General features: G+C 50.5%; 3 protein-coding genes across 4 annotated transcripts; 1 reads left to right on the top strand and 2 right to left on the bottom strand.

Moving 5' to 3' along the window:
• Positions 1 to 5: 5 nt before the first annotated feature.
• PHB2 (prohibitin 2) lies at positions 6 to 5589 on the top strand (the record flags this gene model as incomplete). Its single annotated transcript, XM_010181368.1, has 8 exons — positions 6 to 69; positions 197 to 381; positions 2172 to 2301; positions 2901 to 3004; positions 3405 to 3482; positions 4054 to 4130; positions 4360 to 4365; positions 5179 to 5589. Coding segments are annotated over 8 exons (678 nt in total), but the record flags the coding sequence as incomplete, so codon positions are not given.
• A 3382-nt stretch (positions 5590 to 8971) lies between these two features.
• PTPN6 (protein tyrosine phosphatase, non-receptor type 6) lies at positions 8972 to 22301 on the bottom strand. 2 transcript variants are annotated; one of them, XM_010181365.1, is made up of 15 exons: positions 22288 to 22301; positions 17113 to 17235; positions 16617 to 16811; positions 13901 to 14123; positions 12933 to 13049; positions 12648 to 12761; positions 12134 to 12230; positions 11615 to 11694; positions 11382 to 11531; positions 11140 to 11271; positions 10808 to 10962; positions 10445 to 10512; positions 9988 to 10139; positions 9192 to 9289; positions 8972 to 9080 (listed from the first exon to the last, which is right to left on the bottom strand). In XM_010181365.1, the coding sequence occupies exons 1-15, from the start codon at positions 22299 to 22301 to the stop codon at positions 8972 to 8974; spliced, it is 1827 nt and encodes a 608-aa protein (XP_010179667.1). The 2 variants fall into 2 exon arrangements, with proteins under 2 accessions (XP_010179667.1, XP_010179668.1); XM_010181366.1 differs by lacking the exon at positions 22288 to 22301 and adding an exon at positions 17507 to 17791.
• Positions 22302 to 23714: 1413 nt separating this feature from the next.
• On the bottom strand, positions 23715 to 24298 carry LOC104535389 (chromosome unknown open reading frame, human C12orf57). The gene is made up of 2 exons (XM_010181367.1): positions 24127 to 24298; positions 23715 to 24025 (listed from the first exon to the last, which is right to left on the bottom strand). The coding sequence occupies exons 1-2, from the start codon at positions 24248 to 24250 to the stop codon at positions 23877 to 23879; spliced, it is 273 nt and encodes a 90-aa protein (XP_010179669.1). The 5' UTR covers positions 24251 to 24298; the 3' UTR covers positions 23715 to 23876.
• Between the last annotated feature and the right edge of the window lie 11 nt (positions 24299 to 24309).

Below are 24309 nucleotides of genomic sequence, written 5' to 3' on the forward strand. Positions count from 1 at the left end.
TCCAGTATCCCATCATCTACGATATTCGAGCCCGGCCGCGGAAAATCTCCTCCCCCACCGGCTCCAAAGGTGAGAGCGGCCCCGCCGGCCAGAACACGAGGTCCAGGGGACAGCAGAGGAAGGGAGGGAGGGGAGGGATGGGCAGAGTCCAGCTGCGGCGCTGGCCCCTCTCATCTCCCTCCCATCTCCTCTGCAGACTTGCAGATGGTGAACATTTCACTGCGTGTCCTCACCCGCCCCAATGCCGCAGAGCTGCCCAGCATGTACCAGCGCCTGGGCCTGGACTACGAGGAGCGAGTCCTGCCATCCATCGTGAACGAAGTGCTTAAGAGCGTGGTGGCCAAGTTCAATGCCTCGCAGCTCATCACGCAGAGAGCTCAGGTGAACCCTTCTGGACGAGGCTTACACTCGGATTGCAGAGATACCGCTAAACTTGTGGCTGTGGCGAACATTATAACAGATGAAGGATAAATATATTTGGTAGATAGTGCAGCCAAATGGAAAGGGCATGGACTTGTGTCCTGCTTACAGTTTGGATCTGACACAGGTGCAAACACTAAGGCTGTACCATTACTTTCTGAGAAGAAAGCTGTATTCATTGGTGTGTAGAGTGCAAAACTGCACCATACTGTATTGGCTGGGGAGGGAGAGTTGATTTACACCATAGTCCACAGGTGACAGTGGAAACTGGGTTTAAAAAAATTGTTACTTGGCCCTTCATGGGTCTCAGAAGAGCTGTCAGAGCAAATTAAAGAGTCTGAAAGTATCTGAAAAGCAAAGTGGATGAACAGTTAGCAAAACAATGAACTTTAAGTATTGGATTGCAGCAGAAGGGTAGCGAATATTTCTGTTTAGAAAAAGATTAGAGGGTAATCAAGGGGTGGTGCAAAATGGTAGAAATTTAGCTTAAAAAAGCCTATACCTGACAGCTTGTGTTCTGATAATTTGATTGCCAAAGATTCTGAGAATATCTATCCCCTGTTACAGCTGAGGGAGAGAGAAGTTGCTGCTGCTTTTGCAAGGCTTTGATAAGTTGTCAGAAAGATGAAATGCAGAGCATCTCTAGGTGCTGGTCCGTGACAAAATGGCAAAGAGTAGAGCTAAACACCCAGGTCTTGTGAGAGCTGATTCATAGCAGGACTTCAGGGTTTTGTGCTAGGCCACATGGTGTGTGCTGCAGGGATTTGGTAGTGATCTTGTATAAAGGGAGGGTGTGACGGCAAAGAAACGACGCCTGCAAGGGATTTAGGTTTATTGGAAACAAAGATGACTGTTGAGTACCTCTCAAGTTGCTGAGCAAACTGAATTGAATTTGTCGTCTTGTCATATATTCACCCAGTGTTCATTACTGTGGAGCGATGCGTATTGAAGTGATTGATAATCAGAAGAAAGTCAGAAGTGACTTGACGTTGTTATACACTCACAGTTCACACAGTAAAGGTTTCTGGCACCGTTTTAGAATTCTGCTCAGAAACAGCTGCAGGGAAAGTAAAAGCAAATGCTGATGTGATACTGTAGCAGTAATTTGGTGCAGGACTTGTCAGCCTGCCTGAAAAAAAGATACTGGCAAGGTAAAGCCAACTCAGAAATGAGTAGAATAAATAAAAACCAACCACCCACCAACAATGCTGATCCAAAGAGACTAAAAAAGAGCAGAGTAGCTGCACTGGATAAGTAACTACAGTAGTTGAGAGACGTGGTAGATCTACAATGTGGAGCAGTAGTTTTTATTTTCTTAATCCGAGTATAAGGATGGGGAGACAGCTGAATTCCCAGCAATGGCAAATTGAGGATGGAGAAGAAAACACCTGTTGCCAAAACATGTAGGAACTGTGGAACGAGATGGGATAGGATGGGAGAACAAAAAAACTTTAAAGACCTTTCTTCACTTTTGCAATATGAATTGTACAGCGTGGTTAAATAATAACTACAAATGAGCTGTAATATACTTCTGAGAATGTGGTACGTAGCTATGGATATGCAGCATTATTTAGAGGCGACAGATTCAGGGATGATATTAAGGTCCATGTCTCAGGGTTTGTTTTAGGTAATGTCTCTCTGGGGCCCAGTGTGAATGAACTGGGAAGAGCAGCGGTGCTTTGCTTTTGGAGTGCACAGGAAGGGAGGAGCAGCCTGCATACGGGGCTCTTTTTGTTGTGTTTGTGTTTCAGGTGTCTCTGCTCATCAGGCGAGAGCTGACAGAGAGGGCCAAGGACTTCAGCCTCATCCTGGACGATGTGGCTATCACAGAGCTCAGTTTCAGTCGTGAATACACAGCAGCCGTGGAGGCTAAGCAAGTGGGTGAGTTCAAGTTATGCCTGGAAAGGGTGGATTGACTTTGCCTTTTCACTGAATTATTAAACAAGGAAGCAGAATTTGGGCCAGTGTGTCATTGCTTTTGCACTGCTACAGCCACAGAGTTATAAATCTCATCCTCCTTAGCAATGCATTACCAGAAAACTCGGAGTGATAACTAATGGGAGAGACCATCGGTGGGACAGTGAGGTTCCCCTCCAGGCATGGGCTCTGTCACGTACTATGGGGATTATGCTCAGAGGGTCTGGATGCAGTTGATTTCATTTAAGAAAAAGTAAACTATGCTTAAGTGCATTTCTTATTTCATAGATAAAATCACAGAATGGTTTGCACTGGGAGAGACCTTAAAGCTCATCCAGTCCAACCCCCTGCCATGGGCAGGGACACCTCCCACCAGACCAGACTGCTCAGAGCTCCATCCAACCTGGCCTTGAACACTTCCAGGGAGGGGGCATCCAGGACGTGGCCCCAGAACGTTGTCAGTTCTTTTGGAAGTTGCCCCCCCAGGCCTCAGCTGTAGGGTGCTGGTGCAGGGCTCAGAAAATGGGGTGTGCTTTGAACGCTGTTGGCCGTTCTCTCCTCAGCCCAGCAGGAGGCACAGCGGGCGCAGTTTCTGGTGGAGAAGGCCAAGCAGGAGCAGAAGCAGAAGATTGTTCAGGCTGAAGGGGAAGCGACAGCTGCCAAGATGATATCCTGCCTTTGGGAGATTGGGTGACTTGAGAGCTTGATGGTCCTGAGAATCTGTCACATCAGGCTGATGTTTAGCAGACGGTTATAAGGCGGTAGCTTCAAGTAGGTCACTCTTGGGTGGTTTTGTTCCCTTACAGCTGATTTCAGGTCAGAGCAGAGAAGACCATGAGCCTGCATTTCCTGTTGTAAGATTTAACTTTCATTGGCTGTATGTGACCGTAATCCATAATGTTGTTCTTGATTTGGGGAGGTGAAAATATCCCTGCCCAAAAGCCCAAGTCATTGGGACAGAGATTGCTTTTTCATCCAAGATGTTTGATGATACGGCTTAGGAAGAATTCCTTGAGGGCAGACAGCTTCTGTTAGCAGTTTTTTCCTTAACTTTTGCTCCCCTGTACCTCGGTGAGGCTCTCAGCAGTAATCCAGGCTACATCAAGCTACGTAAGATCCGCGCTGCTCAGAACATCTCAAAAACGGTGAGTGCTGGAGCACAGGATTTCCTTCATCCTTCTGCAGTCCACACACCGTCCTCCCAGCACAGTGGCCGTGTGATGAGTTTAAGGCGAATGTGACCTGCCCTGTCCTGATCTTTGTTCCTGCCCCGCTCTTCTCTGCTCAAAGAGAGCTTAAGATTTACCTTGCAATGATCGGCAATTCGATGTGAGGCTGAAAGTTCACGCCTTCCATGTGATGAGGCCAGATCCACATTAGAGTCCATCACCCACCCCCAGCTGCAGCTACCAAAAACTCCTGGTTTCCTGCAGGCTGAGAAGAGGGGACAGATAAGAGTGGGATCAAAGATCTGACAGGGAGACAGAATGAGCACTGTTGGAAGGTCTGATGGCACTGAGATGGGAGGGCAGGCAGTTACAGAGTTGTTTTGGGGGAGTTTTACTGATTTAAGAGATCGTAAATGAATACAAATGAGTGCTGTATCTGGAGGGGGAGATAGTTGGGGTTTTTTATTCATTGTTTTTTTTAGTGCTGTTCCTCCATGTGCCTTTATACTCTTCTTGACACCATCTCTGCACTGGGTTTCTTTTTCAGATTGCTGGCTCCCAAAACCGTGTGTATCTCACAGCAGACAACTTGGTCCTGAACCTGCAGGATGAGGGCTTCACCAGGTAACGGGGCCAGGTGGCTGCTGGGGGTGGGTTTATCTGCACCCTACTGTGGAGCTGGTCCCCCTTCTGGAGCTCTCTCAGGATCTTTGAGAAGAGCCTGATGCCAGAGGACACAGCCAAGCAGGGAGCACTCTTACTGTGGAAATTGATATTTTTGTATTAAATCTAATAAATTTACTCTTGTTTTTCTTCCTTTTCTCCCCCGTTTACTGCATCTCCTGCCATGCAGAGGAAGGTAAGCACTGGTTGTTGTGATCCTTTCGCTGGTGCTTGGAACAAGGCTGTTGGTGTTCGCCTGGGGTGTTTCTGGCTTGGGCCTTTCTGGCCATGGGAAGTTTATTCCACCTCTGCCACAGTTCTCATTTGTGATGTGAAGCTTGAAGCCCTTCCTTGTGGGCTCCACACAAATATCTACATCAAGCAGCAGATACTCCATAACTGGAGCTCTGTGTGTGTCCCATAGGAAACCTTGCATGAGGAAGGCAGGAGTAACTGAGGAGCGTGCTCTCTGATCCCTCCCACATATACAGGGCATCCTGCATTTATGGCAGAGAGGGCTGTAGAAAGGCATATAGACAATCGTAGGAATTTGTATTAATTTGGGGTAGCCATCTCTGGGGAAGATGCCCTTGTTACTCCCCGAAAGCTTTCCAGCCCATGCTGAAAAACCCCATTGCCTGCTTTCAGAGCTGCCAGGAGTTTGGTGGCTTTGCCTCATCTGTCCTGTGTTACTGGACCAGGCAGTGGCAGCTGAGCTAATAGCGTGCAGCTAAAAGCTTGGATTTCTGAGAATCAAGAAGGGAAGCCAGAGCTGGTTTCTTTTCTGTGGGATCTCTGATAGCAAGATCCATCTTCCTTACCTCTAACCAGATTCTCTCTTACTCATCCCAGAAAGCTTTGGGGGCTTTGGAAAAAGTGCCTGGTGGGAAGGACTTGAAGTCCAGACCCTTTGGGTGTGACACCCTACACCCCCAAGGCTGTAGTGAGGGTCTGGTTCAGTTTTGCTTCTGCTTTCTGAACTAACGCCTCGCTCCTGTCTCCCTTGCAGTGACAGCCTCCTACTCAAACAAGGGAAGAAATGAAGGAAACTGAAGCCTCCTCGAACCAGCGGCACTGACCAGCAGAAGATGAGCGAGGAGCTCTGAACTCCCTCCACTGGCACCGTTTGCCCTCACTTGGAAGTTGCTAACCCAGTAGCCAGATTTGGTTCCCATGCCCCTGCTCCGTCTGTGGTGATGCAGTTCTGGGATTGAGCTGTGCCGCGGGGCAGCTGTAATCCATTCCTCACCCCACCAGTTACATTTGGGGAGGGGACAAGGGTGCTAACTGGCGTTAACCATGTGGATATAGTAATTCACCTCTGGCTTTCATTAATCTTTAGATTTCTGTAGGGTAAAATCAGATTCTTTTTGATTTATTTTTTTTTTGCCAAGTGAGGGAGTTCTGCTGCCATCAGCACCAGGCTTATTTTCTAGTGAATTTTGTTTCTCTTTCGCTCTTGATCATAAGAGAACCTGGGACTGAATTCAGGAAAATGTAATTCATTGGGTGCTTATCACTGCTGGAATAGCTCTGCGTGTCACTGCTCAGTGATTCTTCCAAACATTTTTAAAAATTAAAACCCTCCAAATTTATACTGTGTCTGAGTGTACTTAGTGCTGGAGAAATAGTTTGTGTAGCGGAAGGGGAATGCAGCTTTTATTTGATTGAAGGCAGGACCAGGATGTGGTGGGGAAAGGGGCAAGGCAAATGCCCTCCTGCTCACGGGGAAATGGTGGGGAGTGGAGAGGCTGAGCAGGTGTGGGTGCTCATGCAGCCACAGACAGGCCTGGGGCCTTAACCACTTCCCAAGAAGCTTGGCCACTCTCAGTGGAGAACTTTTTCCTAATATCCTGTCTGCACTTGTGCTGGTGCAGCTCTAAGCCGTGCCCTTGTGTCGCATTGCTGGGCACCAAAGTGATCAGTGCCTCCCTCTCTGCTTCTCCTGATGAGGAAGCTGTAGACAGCAATGAGGTCACCCCCAGTTTCCTCTAAACTGAACAAACCTGGTTTCCTCAGCTGTTTCTCATAAATCCTGTCCTTGTTCACCATTTTTGCCCTCCTCTGGACACAGATTTTTATATCCTCCTTACATTGTAGAGCCCAAAAATGCACACAGTACTCAAGGTGATGCTGGACCTGTGCTGCACATAGTGGGACCATCGCTTCTCTTGGCCAGGTAACTGCAGTGTGCCCAGTGCACCCCACGATAACGTTGGCAAGGGCATGTTGGCTCATGGAGCTTCCCAAAATGCCCGGATTCCTCTCTGGGGCTGCACCCCAGGATATTGGTGGCAAGGGCACGTTGGCTCATGAAGCTTCCCAAAATGCCCGGATTCCTCTCTGGGGGTGCACTCCAGCCTCTTGTCCCCTTGGCCTGTACGTACACCCAGGATCACACCATTCTGGGTGCACAGCCTGGCATTTGTTCTTGTTAAATTTCAGATGGTTGGTGGTTCCCCAGCTTGCTTGAGATCGCTGTAAGGCCTCTCTTCACTCCAGGGAATCAACGGCTTCTCCTAATTTAGTATTGTTGGCAAGCTCAGTGTGCGCTCAACTTCTCTGTCATGGTCATCAGTAGCGGCTTTGAAGAGAACGGGCCTTAAAATCGAGCTCTGGGGAACACCACTGGTGAGTGGCCACCAGCTGGATGTTACCCCCTTTACTACAAGTCTTTGAGCCTGACCCTTCAGCCAATGGTTCTGCCATCGTGTGGTGTGTCTGTATGCTGGATGTTGGCCAGAAGGGTACTGTGAGAGACAGTAGCAAAAGCTTTGCTAACCACCCCCCAAAAATCCACATCTGCTGCCTTGCCTTTGTCTACTATGTAGGTAACATTGTCGTGAAAGATTATTAAGGTAGTAAGGCATGACTTTCCCTCCGTGAACTCATGCTGGCTTTGATCGATGTCTGCATTATCTTTAAAGTCTTCAGTAACTCCCAGAATAATCTCCCTAATTTTACCAGGCACCAGAGTGAAAGTGGCAGGCCTGTCATTACCAGGGTCTTCTTTCTTGCCCTTCTTGAATACTGGAATAACATCTGCTAACTTCTAAGCAACTGGGACCTCTCCAGATACCCAAGACTTGATAAATAACCGAGCGAGGTCTTGCAATAATATCGGCCAACTCTTCAGCACCCTGGGATGAATCTCTTCAGGCCTCGTAGACCTGGGTACGCTCAGCTGCAGCAGCAAATCCCGTACAAGTCCAAAGTCAACTGGGCACTTATCACTGCCCTCTGTTGCAGTCCTCCAGCCCAGGACTCTAAAGGTGGGCCCAGGGACCACAGTGTTAAAGACAGAGGTGAAGAAGGCCCTGTCTCTGCTTTACCTTCATCTCTCTTTGGGGATGAGATGGCCAACCTCATCAAGTCACAGACCAGTGCTTGCTTTAGTCTTCCTCTTGCTGTTAACATACTTTAAAAAGCCTTCACTCACCGCAGCACTGGCCAGCTTCTACTCCAACTTAGCTTAGGCCATACAAATTTTCTCCTTACAGCAGCAGACTCCATCTCTGTAGCCTTTCTCCTGTGTAGCCTGACTTTGCTTCCCAAGTCCAGGCGCTTCCTTTTACAAGAGGTTCAGCCAAGCTAGCCTTCTGCCTCGCTTGCTTGGCTGACGCATTGGCACTGACTGCTCCCGTGCTCTTGAAAGATGGCTCTTATGATATAAATAGTGGTGGGAGGGGACCTCTGGAGGTCTTGAGTCCACTGCTGCTGCAAGTGGCACTGTTACCAGCACTAGGTCAGATCAGCTGGGGCCTTGTACGTTCAGGTAACAAAATCCTGCAAGGACAGAGCTTCCCTTCTGAGCATCTGTGTGATAAAACCAGTCACCTGAACTTCCCAAGCTGCAATTTGAGAGCGTTGCCTCTGGTTTTATTATTTGCCACTACCATCATCTCCATGGCACAACAAAATGATTTGGGGACACAAGAACAACTTTTCCAAATACCAAGAATTCAACTGCAAAAAGCCTGCACCTGAGTGTTTCACAGGTAACTTTTTGCACTCAAACTGAGGATTGCCAAAACTCAAGTCTCACAGCAAGGAGCCACCCTCATTGGTCACAGCTTCTGTTCAGGAGTCTGAAGGCTGCAGGAAGAGCTATTCTTGCAAGTCTTTGCAGGGCTGCAAGTGAAGCCAGGAGGACAGGTATACTCAAAGAGAAATTAGAGAAATAAAACAACTTTTGGGACTCAGCGTTCAAACAAACACCAGTTTATTTACAAAGAAGAAAAGATGGCCATCACATAAAATTCTGATATATATTTACAGCATCCACTTGAAGGATCAAGTACAAAAGGCATCTTAGGGCAGAGGGTTGGCATTAAGGCAAAAGGAAATTTCCTGTTGAATTACAGAGCTGAGCTGAAATGGGTCAAAACCTCCAGACTTGGGAAGATGAGGAACACTACCAGGCTAAGCTCTAACTCACAGCAGTGGTGCAGAGATGCAGCTCCTGTGAGGACCTTCCTTAGCTCCTCCTCAAGAAGTCAGCTGGAGCTGGCACAGCAGAGGCGAATTTGGGCCCCGGTGCTCAGAAAGCAAGGGGAAGAAGGGGGATGGTTTTTTTTGTTGTTCCCTGTTAATGAATAGTGAAGGTGCAGCAGGAGCCTTCGCTGGGCTGCACGGGCAAGAGATGCTGAAGCCTGGCTCAGGGCACTGAAAGGAACACGAAGAGAAGGGGAAGGCCTAGATCCAGGCCAAGAGTGAGCAATGTGAGACAGGCCACCCTGGACGTCAGCTCCAGTCCTGCAGCCCGGGTTCAAAATCCCCATGGGGCTACCTGCAATGTGCATTTATTTCTTCTTCAGTGATCCCTTCAGCTTCTTCTCTGAGGAGCGCTGTTTCCGCGCCTTCTCCTCCTTTTTCCCCAGGTTCTCGTAAACCGTGGACTCCTCTTTCTGCCTGTAAGACCAGGGGAAAACGAGGGGAAAAGTGAACAGGAAGAAGCAGCCAGCCAGGCCAGCAGGGAGACTGCTGCCAGAGGCTAGGCCTCTGGTTTAGGTGAGCTCTTACTTGGAGGATTTTCGTGAGGCCTTGGTGTGCATGTTCCTCACTGCAGGGGGGTAGGCAATGTTCCCGTACTCAGACTCATTGGGCTTTCCTTTCTGAGACTATAGGAGAGAACAAACCAAGCATGTGAGACATCGTGAAGAGTTCTGGCTGTTTAACCACGCTTCATGCTCGTATCTCAGCAGAGGCTGGTGGCTTGCTGAAGTCCTCAGGCTCAGGGCACTCTGCTGCTGTCACAGAGGTGAGCAGCAGGGATGCAAATGTTCAGGAGTGAGCAGTGGGGCGACAAACTTCTGGAGGCACTGGAGTGCCTAGGAGTGCCACGTGTCAGCTGAAGGAAGCTAAACAGATACAGCAGCTTTTGGATGCTGCCAGGGGCTACCGAGAGAGATGAAAGATGCCACTTGTCACCTGGTGGGAGAAAATCCTTTCCACCAGGGCCTGAGAGGCAACTGAAGAACCAGGATGGGAATGACAAAGAGGAGGAATGGAGAGGGCAAAGTTTTTGCAGTCCTAGATTCAGCTCAAAACAAAACAGCACTTGGTGGAAACATGATATAGAAGGTAGTTGAAATAATTGCATTAAAACTTACTGCACAAGCAGTAAGTAAGCAAGGACTTCAGAAGGGGCTGGTATTTGAGCTGCTAATGTTGTTCCCTGAATTTCCAAGACCCAAATCTTGGTGCACCATCACAGGCTTTGCAGGCCCCAGTGCTGGCTTAAAGCTTAGGAAACAGAGCACTTGGGCTCAGATCCAGTGCCATGCAGGACCCAGACTCACAGGACCCCCTTTCTCACCTGGATAACTTCCAGCTTTTTCTTGGTCGTCTCGATGAACTGGCAGATGGCCATGTAGATGAACTTGTACTGGGCCTCTGTCTGCACCATCCCCGAGCGCTGAGCCCTCACCATCTGGATGGTCTTCTGGATGTCGATGTCACAGTCCAGCCCTAGCAAGGGGCACCAGAAAAGCTTGTGGACACGTTCACTGACCCCCCTGTCTCTCCCAGTTCTCCACCAAAAGCAGTGACAGTGGAGGTCAGTCAAAAAGTTTCCACTTCCCTCCATACGTAAATGAACACGGGGCAGAGATCCAGCAGCCACCACATAGCAAGGACAGCACAACCTTCTTGGGGCTGTGGCAGGATCTCCCCCACTGATACCTGAGAGTTTCCCTCTGTTTGCAGCTGGACTTAAGGGCACAGCCCTGCTGGGTAGGGCCAATTCACTTCAAGACCCTTTGGGGTCCTCTTACCCTTGGTGGAGATTGTTTCCACGATCATATCAATGACGATGATGGTCCCAGTGCGGCCGATCCCAGCACTGCAAGGAGAGGACAAGCAGAGGTCAGAGCCATGCAGGTCCTGAAAGAAAACACAGCCGCTTCTGGGGAAGGGGCAGTGCTTGAGCAGCTGTGCTGCAACACCACAAAAGAGTCGAAGATTCAATGGGCAGAGAGTTTGGTTTGGGGACATCAAAGAGGAAAATGCAAATATCGGGGCTGGCGTATGCCTCACTTGCAAGTTCAGGGGAAGAGCTGGTGCAGCAGGACAGACTTTTTACACCTCATCCTATATAAAGGATGGAGAATGCCTCCAACCCCAGCCTCTGCACCAACCTGCAATGCACCAGAATAGGCCCCGCACCCGGGATGCTCTCCTGCTTCTGGTTTATTTGGTCGAGGAAGCTCAGCACTCCTCCGGGCTCACTGGGAACGCCATGGTCAGGCCAGCTCAGGTACTGGTAGTGCCAGATCTCACGCACAGCCTTACCCTGATTGTTAACAACAAAACACCCCATTGGTAAAACTGCAGCCCAGTCTCTAAGAATGATACAACAGCTGCGCCACCCCAGCAGCTCCCAGCCTTAGATGTACAATGACCATCAGACCATGTACAGTGACCATCAGACCCCTGGGCTCCTCGGCAGCCCTCAGCCAGGCACACTCACGTTATCCATCGGACAGACGCAGAGGTGCCGCAGTTTGTACTCCAGTGCATCGTGCTCCCCGGCGTTCTCCACAAGGTAGGGGCCGTACTCCTTCGTGCTGCCCACCTCTGGCCAGTATGGCACACACTTGTTCTGTGCGGGCAGAGAGGGCAGGGTGAGCATGGGCAGGAAAGAGAAAGAGCAGAGCAGCGGTTGAAGGGGAAAAGGTGGCAGCTCTGAGGCTCCTACAAAGCGCTACCTACCCGGCCTTTCTCTACCTCCCGTGTAGTCATCACGATAATGCGTGTGTTCTCCTGCCACACCATTTGCCAGAAGTCATTGACAGTGGCATCCAGGCAGCCCTGGCTGGCGATGTAGGTCTTGGTGCGCTCATCTGGGCTGATCAGGTCGTTCTGAGAGTGGACAGGGGAAGATCGGGAGGGCTGCAGGAGCAGGCAGGCCCTCCCCCATTTGGGGCACATTTCAAGAGTCTCACCGTGACATAGTTGGCATTAATATAGTCAGATCCAGGGATATTTGGGTCCCTTCCTTGGAGGATGACTCTGGAGTGATCAACTGGCGGTGCAGTGAAAGAATAAACAGCGCAATAAGATACTCAGTGCCCAGACACGTGAAGCTCCTTCACTGCCCCACACCACCTCAGTTCATCTTACCCAGTGCATCAGCATGCCCCATACTTCCACCTCTCTTTCTCTGGGGTCAGACCCATCTCACCTCATCCTCCCATTTCTCTACCCCTGTGATGGACCATTATAAGCTGCTGAGTCTGATGCATCGCCCCCTCCTTCCTTCTTTCAAGGACATGAAAAGGCTGTGACCTCTCTCATCAACTCCTAAATCCTTAATGCTGCACACCTTGTAACCCACTCTAGAGGACAGAGCAGGCTGAGGCAGGGCCAGGGATGACTCAGACAGTTCTTCATTGCCTGTCTGTGCCTATTTGGGTTTTGTTTTGTATTTTGGGTTTGTTTTATAGTGGAGAAGCAAGACTCACAGGGCAAGATGTTCTTGTAGCGGTTCTTGCTCTTGTTCTCAGGTCTCTGACCCTCGTGACGGTCGAACAGGTGCTTGGCTTCCTGCTTTTGCAGACTCTGGGAGCAGAAGGCAGAACAGTCACTGCAAGGTCACAGCGTATGGCACTGGAAGGTGGGCGCTCAGAGGAACAGTGGTGGCTCTGGGGACATGTGAGCAGGCTTGTGGGGGAGCAGAGAAGTAAAAAGAAAACCTGGACTTGAAAAGCCTGGGGTTTGTTTATGCCCTTACTCTCTTGGTGACTCTTTCTCCCAGCCATCAAAAAGCACATTTCTACCTCACTGTGTTCACATAAAGAGGACACTCACACCCCAGAGGAACAGGTGCCAAACAGAGGTTTCTTTCAGAGATAAATTGACAAGAGTTTACAAGACAACTGAGAAGTTTGTGTCCAGGAAGAAATCAAGGATGGAGAATGAGGCAGTGCACAGAGACTTCCCAAAAAGCCAGAATAACGTCCCCCAGCAGCTTCTTACATCAAATTCCTCCCAGAATCCAGCCTTGGACGTCTCCTCAGACAGACTCTTCTTGTTCAGTTCCTGCACTCTGTTCTCGATGTCAGCAGCATTCACCCTTGTAGCATAGTAAGGCTGGGGATGGGAAAACACAACAGGTTGGCATGAGAGAGAGAGAGACACTGCTGGAGAGCAAAGTCCCCTCTGTGTGCTGTGGAGAAAGGGAGGAGAGGGACACCAAGCAGAAACAAACAGCAAGTGGGTCCTCCCAAAGGTTCCCCAAGAAACAGAGGGAAAGGGATTTACCTGCTTCAGGTACACGAAAGTGCCAGACACCTCCTCGATTCCAGTCTTCTTGAAGTGCTCCACCAGATCTGCCAAGCTGTCAAACATTTCAGAGCCTCCAACTGTGTAGCGGCCATTCTAAATGAAGGAAAAATGTGTAACTCCTAACATTCCTATAGATGTAACATAGACTCCTAACATTCCTATATTCCCTGAGCATTCCTATATTCCCTGAGCTGGTAACACTATGGAAATAGTACCACTAGGGTGCAAAGCCATAGGCACCACCTAGAAACTCATTTCCTCTGTCAGGGAGGTCAAATGGCAGCTTGCCCTGAGAACACTGAGATCACAGCGTGCTGAACTGGCTCCTGTCCTCAGCGGATGGAAGTCCAGAGGAGCCACAGGGCCCTCGGCTACTATTTAAGGTCAGTTGCTTTCTGTCCTTGAAATCTCCCTCTGCTCTCTGCATCATCCCACATGAAAGAAATGGGAGAACTTGTGACAGCCAGGTTGGTAACTTCCTTCAGGCCTTGCAGATGCTCTTCCTCCTCCTCCAAGAGCTTTTAACTCTTTTGATGAATTCCTGATTCGATTGTGAATCCCTCTCTGTCTTTCACCACAAACCCCCCATACTGGAGTTCTTGGTCACACTGAGCCCTGCTTCCTCCCATGTCTGAGCACCCAGCACTGCCCATGGTCATCCAGGCTGGGGCAAGGGCATAAGAAAGCTGCAAGGTGACAGCACTTTGATCCAAATTCAGAATCTGCCGATGGTAATCAAGCTCATAGGGCCCATGCTTTTGAGGACATGATCGGCAGAGATCTCTTCATTGAATCACAGAACAGTTTGGGTTGGGAGGGACCTTAAAGCTCATCCAGTCCAACCCCCTGCCATGGGCAGGGACACCTCCCACCAGATCAGGTTGCCCAAACCCCATCCAACCTGGCCTTCCGCTCCCTTTCCTTTTGCTCTCCCAGCTGCTTACCTCACACATGATCTTGATGTGCGTGACTTTAAGCCGGGCCCCAGAGTCCTTGGTTGCCCCAGCTGGTGGAGCATCAGACCCAGGTTTAGGCTGGTCAGTGAGGACGGACAAGACAAAATCCCCAGGTTTGCTGAGGCTCTCCCGCACCAAGAAGGTCCAAGGAGTGGCTTTGGCCTGGAGAAGTGACTCGGCTGCAGAGCCTGACAGGTGCCCATGGTACCATCTAGGACAACACAAGAGAGGGTCAGAAGATGCAGGTAAGTGGATGCCCTCGAGCTGATGAGTGAAGGACTGCAACACTGGGGAAGGGCAAGGGAGGAAGAAAGGAAGGGGCAGACAGAGGGGAGGGAAAAGAGAGAGGGAAGGAAACCAAGGGAGGAGCAAAATCTTGGGAAAAGCAAATGGGACAGAAAGAAGTAGAGAGCTGGCAAGGGAGGGAAAGGGCACGGGATGAAGGAGAGGTAGAAGGGATCACAATTCTGGCACCAGAGGACGTGGTGGGAGAGCACCAAGTGTGATCCAGTTGCGTGATACACACAAGCACATGTAAGCAACACTTGCTGGCTTGAAGACCAAGTTGGGAAAGGGGACTCCCTGGGTTTCAGCACCTCTCAGCATTATTTGGATTCTAACCTTACTGCTGCAGGGTGCTTTGGAAATTCAAACACCAGGGAAACAAAAATAAACCCCCAGAAACTCTCCCATTGGATTCAGAAGCACGTAGAGCCCCTACTCTGCTCCTGGTACTCATCGCTGTTGTTGGTCCGTCTCAACACTCTTAACCCCAATGCACGCACCCAGCCAGCAGCTCCTTCCCTCCCCACAGCACCAGGTGAGGAGCGTCCCTATTTGGCTGAGGCGCTCTCTGTCTTGCTGCAGGACTGGCCCCAGGGTGCAGAGGGACAGAAGCGGAGTGCAAATGGCACAGCAGCTGCCAAGCCCCTTCCCACCTACAAAGGCCTCTATGGGGGTGGTGTGTGCCTGCCTGGTGGGATCTCACTTTACTGTGTGGTGTGCGTTCAAATGATGCGCACCAGAAGCAGGCTGGGAGCTGAGACAACCCTGGCCTGGCCTCCAGAAGGAGGAAAAACTCCAGATGTGACCCAGGTTGTTCCTGTGCAGATCCTCTAGCTCCTGGTGCCTGTCACAGGCTTCACACCAGAAAGTCCTGCGGGCACTGCCGAGCTGTCCAGTAAAGATGCGTAAGGCCACAGTTACTGCAGCTCTGTCCTGCCACCACAAAACTCCCTTGGGAGCTGGAGCTAGAGATCCAAACTGTAGAAAACTGATTGCTGTGAGGTGCTCTGGGCACTGGAAAATGCTCTGAATCATCCCTCTCCTCCCAGTACCCATTTGCTGGTGGAGCCTCTACTGGGTCCGAACCCAACTCAGCTCAGGCTGGTACTGATCTACCGTGATCTTCATGTTTTCAGGGCTATCTGTTCCCAAGAACCGAAATGGGGCTCAGGAGGCCGTGCCCCAGTCACAGAAGCAGCTGGGGCATTCATTCAACCCCATGTCAGGCCAGAGCAACACATTCCTCTACACAGCATTTAGGAGCCATTTTGGCAGACAGTTACTGTGCCTTGGCAAGGAACTGCTGCTGATCCTCACCTCACGCACTGCGAGAAGCGGCTGGTGAATGCATGGCAGCCATTAATTTTTGAAACCAAATATTAATGTCCAGCTATTGTTAATGCAGTGCCAGCCATTAATTTCTGAACCCAAATATAAGTGTCCAGCCACCGTGTGCCAGCGCTCAGATGCCCCGCAGGGAATGGCCGACCCCTCCTACTCATCAAGGAGGTCTCCAGGCCTCCCCTCCACAAGCAGGAAGGGGTTAATGGGTCCTGTTCCCCCCCTCCCTTCCCCCAGTGGAGCCCAGCTCTTCAAAGCCACGTGATGGAAAATCACTTGGGGAGACAGCGAGAGGAGCTTTCGTAAGAGCCTGGGGAGGGGAGAAGTTTCCAACCGCAGGGAGGAAGGGAGGAAACTGCAGGGCCACAACCCAACGGCCCCTGTGTGGAGAGGACCACCAGCATCCCGATGCTGGCCCCTCTGCAGCCGGACCCCAGAGCAAGCAGGGCTGTACCCAGGTGCTCCACATAGGCCCTCTTTGCTCCCTGTCTTCGGGTGTGCAGGGAGGACCTGTCCACCCCAGAGCACAGTGCGACTGCTCCCCACACTGCATCGAAGAGCCTGAAAGCACAACGCAAGGGTAAAAACCACCTGATTTGATTTAGGAACGTGGTGTCAAGAGACATATGCAAAGCAGGGACAGGAAGGAGACTAAGCAGACTAGGAATAGCAGGGGAACATGGTCTGGCTCGCAGCTACGTGAGTCACCCAGGCCCAGCGTAACCAAGGAGGTTTGAGGCAAGACTGAGGGCTTCCACATAATGTGTCACTCTCAAGACCGCTGCAGACCCATAACTAACACCACAACCTTTGCTTTTAAAAACAGTATATAAATAGCAATGTCAACGGGAAACCAGAGGTAAAAATAGAGCCTTATTAGGTCTGCTGTGATGGGTCAAGGTATGTCCAGCTATTCCTGCAGATGATGCCTCCATGGAAGCAAAGGAGACTACGGGAGGCAGGAGACACTTTTTGCAGGGTTTGCCCTGGGGATGCAGGCAGGGCAGAAAGAAGGCCATGAAACACAGAGAGAGGAGGTCTCATCGCAGACACAGCAGCTGCTTTGCTTTCTCCGTACCTCTCTGTAGTGGGGTCGGAGCAGTTGAGCGGGTACCGCAGGTCGATGATGGTTCCATCCTTGTCCTGCAGTGAGCCCTGCTGCTGCGTGTAGTACTCCACCAGTTCTGACAAGGTGGCAAACTTCTCCCCTCCATACAGGTCATAGAAATCCCCGGTATTCTGGATGCGGATGTGGGTTACTTGGTCACCAACCCTGTGGGACGATGCACAGAGTGGTTGGAAAAGAGACAGAAAATGCTCTGCATTACTTCCTGCCAGGGAAGCAGAGCAAACCATCTCAATGAAAGGAGAAAGATCAAAGATGGAAAGAGATGCTCCTGGGGAAACCTGAGGAAGGATCTAGAAGGTGCTGGGAAGCTCAGGTCCTTTTACAGCTTGCAAAGAACTCAAAGGCATAAGGACAGGATGAAGAAGATGCCACAGGACGTGTGAGGATCTAAGCATTCTACATATGTAACCCTGGAAAGACAGAAGTTGGGGTCCAAGTTACTTACCGGACTGAAAGAGAAAAATCCCCCTGATTCTTCCGACTGGGCCTGGCCAGGAAGCTCCCATGGACACCTCGTCCCTTCAGTAAGGCTTCAGCTTCCAGCCCACTCAGGTCACGGTGAAACCACCTAGCAGAGGAGATAAAAACAAGGCCAAGTGAATAAAAAAAGGCCAAGGACTATTGTGGAGACTTCTACAGTGAACAACAGTCCCCAGTCAGCATCTCTAGAGATACCCATACAGATAACAGCCAGTAGCAGCATCTCCTCCTACCCAGGACCTCTCCCAGCCCATGGAAGGTTTCCATTGATACAGCTTCCAGGACCATTCCCTCTCTGATCTGTCCTACTTTCTCAATTCTCCTCCTTGAAGACACAAGCACTTCTTGGCGCCTCTTACCTCACCATTGTGGAGGGCAAAGGAAGAAGGGGCCAGGTGGCTACCGCCAAAGCAACTCAAAAAAACACGGAGGAAAAATCAGTTTGCGCTGGTGAGAAAAGGGAAGTCGGAGGTCTGCACTGGAGCACCCAACGCCAAGCTGTTCCTGTGCCTCTTGGGAGCTGGCCATGTATCTCTCCAAGTGTCCACCGTCAGCCCATTCAGCCCCTCTCCATCCACCTTGTTCCTGGAGATGCGCCTCGGTCTCCGGCCCCTTGCGCGGTGCTGTGGGCCACGGGCAGGCGCGAGCCCGTGCGCAGCTGGGCACGCGCGGCGCAGGGAACAGGAAGCGCTCCGAGCCATCGACTCCCCAGCCCCAAGCTGCTTTGCACACACTTCTGCTTCTCCTTTTGCATCTTTCCTCCCCATCCCCCCTATTCTTCTTGGGTCCGAATCCTTTTTTCACATCAGGGCTGACTCTACAAGTGCATCTTGAGTCCTGGCCATGCTGGCAAAATTCAGTTCTGCCCATCCTCGGTTCCCCTTCTTCCCCAAAAGGCCAGTGAGAGCCATGAGTGCTCCTTGCACCCAGGTGCTTGCCAAGGTCACCCACACACCTGCAAGGCTGAAGCGGGCAGCACATGGTGGCATACATTGAGCAATGAAGCACCCTACTATGGGTTATGACCCAGCCACCCAGCCAAAATCTCCAGGCTCCAGCTCGCTGATGAACCCTCTGGGCAGGGAGATCTCCTGCATGCTCTGTTACAGCCCCGGGGGAAGCCATGCACACCCAGAGCTGCAGGCTTCGAGGTGCACTCTATGCACAGCACCACCTCCCTGAAAGCAGCCCTCTGGGGGATGCGATGGTGTCAGCTCAAAAGGGCCAGGGTGGGAGGTGGCGGTGAGTCTGCCCAAAAAAGCAGGCAGAGAGCAAGACAAACAGTTACAACCCACAGGGCACCAAGAGAGCCTAGCTTGGGACCTTCCAGATCCCAGTACAGCACACTGAGGAAGCCAAAGCTGTCAACCTGGACAACCAGTTTAAAAGAAAGAAAACTAACCATTTCTAGTTAATGAGCCATTTCCAGCTGTGGCCCATGACTGCCTTTTCCACAGCGCTGGTTTCAAGGTCTGAAAGAATGGGTGCTAAACAGTGGCCAAAGAGGGCAATCCAGTTGGCAAAGGAGCCAGACTCTTCCCTGGGGCCATCTCAGCTACCTTAAGCGGTGCTGTGGGCAGCAGGAACAGCAAGGGGCTGCTCATTTCCAGTATCAGCAGCTGCAGACTTCCCTGCATGCCACCAGACAGGGAAATCCTCCAAAAAGCTGAAGAGGCTGCTAGCAACGACCGAGACAAAACTCACAGCCAAGACAGAAACCAACACCAAAGGGAAGTACTGGAGAGACAAGTGGGAAGCTGAACTTCATTGCTAGAAAGGCAGCCCAGGCAGCTACAACAGCTTCTTTTGAAATGCTTCTAGTTTCACACACATGACCAGCTGGGACGTGGCAAGCTGTAGGGATCCAGGAGTACTGACTTAAAACTGAAATTAAGAAAAAAAAATAAATAAAGAGAGAGAAAGAGACTTTAAAGGCACAGAGACCTATGGGTCAAGGGAACAGCTTCTGCACAAAGTTGCAGAAGTTGCACCTAAAAGACAGCACCCAAATCACAGCCAGTCTAGCACCGGCACAGGAAACAAATGCTGTTCAGTGGCAGGACAGAAATGACAGGAACTTCTGGGCAATAGTCCCAAAAGAGAATTCTTGACATCAAAAGGATGTTAGATTATGTGGGGTTGAAATGAAGCCATAGCAGACAAAAAGCAAAGCCGAGACAGCCCTACCCATTATGGACCTTCTGAAGCAGAAAACGTGACCAATGAAGAGACCATCGGTGGGACACAGGGGAAGAGGACAAGATGAGTTGGCACTAAAGCCATGTAATTCAGTAACCTCCAGCAGGACAAGCCACGGGGTGCAGTGTAACCCACGTGTCAGTATTTGTGTGGATACAAATCCCAAATCACATAATTTGCAGCACGGATTTATACTTCTGGTTGTTTCCAGCTCAGGAAAGGGCTGGATGCACAAGCTGCGGTGGTGTCTTTGATCTGGGCCATCTAATTAAAAACTACCAGCGAGGAGCTCCTGCTGGTAAGGGAGGGAAACATCACGGTGGAGAAGCCATTGGTTGGTATCTCTGAGGCTGCTCTCCTAAACGGCTGCAGCGTGCAACAGCTACACTAGACTATAATTGAGCTGCTAAAATATGTTTTTAATATAATTAACAGGTCAAGAGATTTCAGCAAAGAGACTACTCCTGCACTGTTGTTTGGCTTTCAGTACAGCACAGGTGGAGAAACCTCATCTTGTAAATCCTTTGTGGAGCCAAGCTGCAGCTACCACAGGAACGAATTTTGAAGAGAAAATAAATGAAACGGCTAATTAAAATGCATGCACATCTGGACTGCTGTGGAAGAAGGACACTGAGAAACTGGACAGAGTCCAGCACAAGGCCACTAAGGTGGTGAGGAGCCTGGAGCACAGCATAGACTGAGGGAGCTGGGCTTGTTAAGCCTGGAGAAAAGATGCTGAAGGAGGTATTTAGCAGCTCCCCGAGACTACACCGAGCGGGACTCGGGAGGTTGAGAGCCAGATTCCTCTTTGTGGGACACAGCAAAAGGACAAGAGGCAACAAGCACAGCTGGCAGCAAGGGAAATTCAAATTAGGTAGCAGGAAAAATTGCACACGCATTCCCCCCCAAGGGCAGCTCAGCAATTGCCACAGGTGCCCAGCGAGGCTGAGGACACCTCCGCTTTGGGAGATGTTTGGGGCTCACCTGAACGAGGCTCTGAGCAGCCTGACCCAGCTTTGGGGTCAGTTCTGCTGCGAGCAGGGGCTTGGACGAGGTGATCTAGGGGCCAAAATGGGAGTTGACGGAACGGCAGAGCGAGAGGTTATGTGTAGAGCTTCTTTCCACCCTGCACTCCCTAGGCCTCTGCTTGCAGCTACTTGTAGAGGCAACCATCAAATTAATAACAAATCTAGTATTAGTTTACAACCTGCTCCCTGCCCATTTTTATTGGTTGTATTAAAGAAAGAGAAATCAATGACTGACTGACTCCTATTCACCCCCTCCAAGCTGACCACTATTTATAGGCCCGTAATGCCCATTTCCTTCCTCAGCTTTTTCCCAGGCTGAAGAATCCAGCCCCATTTAGGTGTTCTTCATACAGAGCTTTTCTACACCTCTGACCATGTTTGCTCTCCCTCTCTGAGATGTTTCCAAATTAGTTGTATGGTTTTTGGAGATCAGGGTGAAGGGTGGCACAGAACTGCAGTGTTCAAGATGCTGGTGAGACAGGGACATAAATATAGAGACACACATAGAAATAATTTCTGCTATTTGTTCACAACAACCAAGCAACATTTGCATGGACTTACATATGGTGACAGTCTTACTCCAGAGAGCTTAGTTCATAGTTCACTGTTTTATATGTAAATTTTGAACTTTTATTCTCCATGAACATTGTTTTACATATGCCTGTATTTAATGTCACCTCCTGTTCCATTGCCCACTCATTCACTATCATAAGGTCTTTCTGCCTTCACTCACAGTCAGCTCCCACCCTATTATCCCAAATAACTTTCTACTATCAGCCCATTTACTCACGTTGCCATCCAAGCTCTATTTCCAGGTCATTTGGGACAATTTCAGGCTAGGCTCCTGTGATCAGACCACTTTTTGCTGTAAAACTTCTCTCTGCTGTAAAAGCTAGATGTTTATTCCCACCTTCCATTTCCTATTTTCTACTAATTCTTTACCCAAGAAAACCATTATATGCTTTCTTATGCTATGACTTTAGCTTTCTTTAAAGACTTTGATGGGAAAGTATTCTCAATTTTTTTTTAAATCCAAGGAAACTATCAGCCAGACCTCCCTTACCCACAAGCTTGCTAAGTCCCTCATAAAACTCCAGTTTTACAAGACAAGATTTGCCTTTACAAAACCAGGTGCTGACTCTTCAATATCACGCTCATTGCTTTCTGTTATACTGCCTACCTCCTTGCCCAGATATCAACTTTATTGGTCTGTGCTTCTCTCGCATTTGGGGGATCTCATTTGGAGCCCATTTTGAGGATCAGCATTGCATTTGTCACTTCCAATTCTCAGCACTGAGATTATTTTAGACAGGAAGACAAAACTGCATCATACTTCAGCTGTTAGTGCTGACCTTAAGACTGAAGGCAACCTGGGCTTGGGGAATGGGCAGATGGACCATTCCTGTGGCCTGCCCAAGCCAGATGCCCTCTGTCAAGCCATGGGACCCCAGGACAGTGCTGGACCATTGTGGTTGCCCAGATCCTTGCCATAGACTAAGACACCTGTCTAGCCTGACTGTGAAGAGTTTGCGGCCTGCTGTGTCAAAAAGGGCTCAAAATACTGTAGCACATCAAGAAATAACCAGGATCAAGGTCAGCAAACCAAGAAATAACTGGGATTAAGGTACCTCTCTCTGTACAAGAATATCTGGAGGTGCTCCCACTGTGGGGCTGACAGAGTAACTGTAGGGGCTGGGCATCGCAAACCCTGCTTGCTCTTTATCAAAAGTGAGAAAGAACAATGGTGACAGCAACAGCAACCTAAGCCACTGGGAACTCCATTTCTCTGGCTATGCTGTAGCTCCTAGCAGAAGGTGGGGTTATTTCCCTCTGGGCCTGATTCCTCCTGGCAGCAGTTTTATTTTTCTCACCAACAACTCTTGTTTTCTTCCCCTATTATCCACAGCACTCACCCACAGGACGGCATCAGGATCTTGACTCTCAGATCCCCACTGATGGGGCACTGACAGCAGCAGGCAGAGAAAGTGCCACAGCCCTCGACCAGGGAGTCCTACTAAAGAAAATAAAGCAACGCTGAAATTACCAAGACAGTGTCTTTAGACAGACTTGAGAGAGAGATCAAAGACCTTGGCAGAGGAGGGGTGGACTCTTGCCCTCCTGACAGGGCTGGATGCTCATGCCAGTGAGCATCAGGGCTCTGGAGGAGCAGCTGGCAGCGCCTTGGGGCTGCAGCACCTCCCGTGACTCACCTGCGTCCGATCCGCACAGGCCCAGTCCGCAACCCCGCCTGTTCCTGGGCAAACTAAGGAGAAGGTGGCTCCAGGTCAGGCAAACCACAGGCCTCAAGCAGAGGGCTTCATTTTCACCATTTGCAAAGCACTTCCTGGGCTGCAGTTAATGAATAATCAGAGGGGTGGGGGGAAGGCCAAGGCCAAGCTGAGAGAGGTGGATGGAGACGGAAGGTACTGACTGCTCTTCCTGCCTCCTTTTCGTGAAGTTCACGCCCTCGCTGGCTGCATTCCTGCCTGGTTTGTAACCGAAAGGCACGGGAGGCAAAACCGGACGCAGCTCTCTCACACCTGGCTCGCAGCTCCCCGCTCTCCTGGCCCGGCTTCTTCACCCCCAGCCCTGCCACCCTGGTCCCTATCGCCCTCCCCAAAGACCTCAACGCTTCTGAAGGCAACAGGCCCACACAGCAGGAGGCTTCAAGCAGACACAGCCAATGCCCCTTTGTTTGAGCCAAGTTGGAAACACAAAAGCTCACACTGGAGCAGGGCTGCTCCATCAGATTTGTCTTCAGTCCCAGAAGAAGTGAGATAGTTTTACAACATTTACATTGTTCCAACCCAGGCTGCAGCCAGATGGGGCAGGCCCAGCCTTCCCACACTGTGCCACTGTTCCCACACGTGTGCCACTGCTGCATCTCTCTGTCACCTTTTTCATTAGGGCCAACGCGTTCAATAGCACATTCAGCCCAAAAACAACACGGCCACAGGCACTGGTGGTCAGAGCAGGTCAGCTGCACTGACCCTGCTGGAGACTGAACTCTCAGCAGCATTTATAGCACTAGATTGTGTTTAGGGACACACCACCTAGTACGTTTCAAATAGCACTTTTGTAAATGCTTGCTCCTAGACAGGGCTGAGCACCTGAAATGTTAAAAAAAGAAAAAAGTAATTTCTATATCAAGTCCTAGGGCTTCACACCAAAGCTTGCAGGAGCAATTACCTTTGTGGTAGAACTTGGTATATACCAGGCCCCCCCAGAACACTGGCACAGGCTTCATCAGGCGTGAGGTACGCACTCTTCTGCACCAGGGAGAGGTATTTGCACCTGAGGAGCACCGCTGAGCTCACATTCAGTCATAAAACAAGGGCATTTTCCAGACACTTTTTATTCATGAGCAGACACACAAGCACACACAGAGCAGCCCGTTCCTCTCAGGTCAGTGTCTCCCTTGGTCATTCACCCCATTCCTAGGGCTGACAGGGCCTGCACTTTGGGAGGGTGGCCCTGGCCAGGGCAGGAATGGTCCACGGTCTCAAGATGCTGCCACTCCACCGGTCCCAGCCCCGTGGGGCGGCAGCGTCATGGGTGGCAGGAACATGGCCTTCAGCTTGCCCGACATGCTGGCGATCTCTGGGTCCTGCGACTCGTAGGACTTGATCAGTCGGGCAAACTTCAGGACCCCTGGAAGAAAAGGGGTGGGAAGGGGGCTCCAACCCACTGTCATCACCCTCTCAGCAGGCCCGGAGCTCCCCAGCGCTGGAGTGCGGGGGGTCACAACCCACCTTCACCGTCGTTGCTGAAGCCGTAAGCTTTGATCACGTCCTGCTGGATCTGGGTGGCCACGGGCAGCAGGAACTGCAGCATCTTGCCCATGTCATTGCAGGCGTTGTCCCGGGCCTCCTCCATCCGCTGCGCGTTCTCGGGCGCCCCGAAAGCCTTGATCCCCTCCGCCAGCACCGCTGCGG

The sequence above is a fragment of the Mesitornis unicolor genome, unplaced genomic scaffold (assembly GCF_000695765.1).
Source record: "Mesitornis unicolor isolate BGI_N332 unplaced genomic scaffold, ASM69576v1 scaffold12633, whole genome shotgun sequence".
In the NCBI taxonomy this organism is placed as follows: domain Eukaryota; kingdom Metazoa; phylum Chordata; class Aves; order Mesitornithiformes; family Mesitornithidae; genus Mesitornis; species Mesitornis unicolor.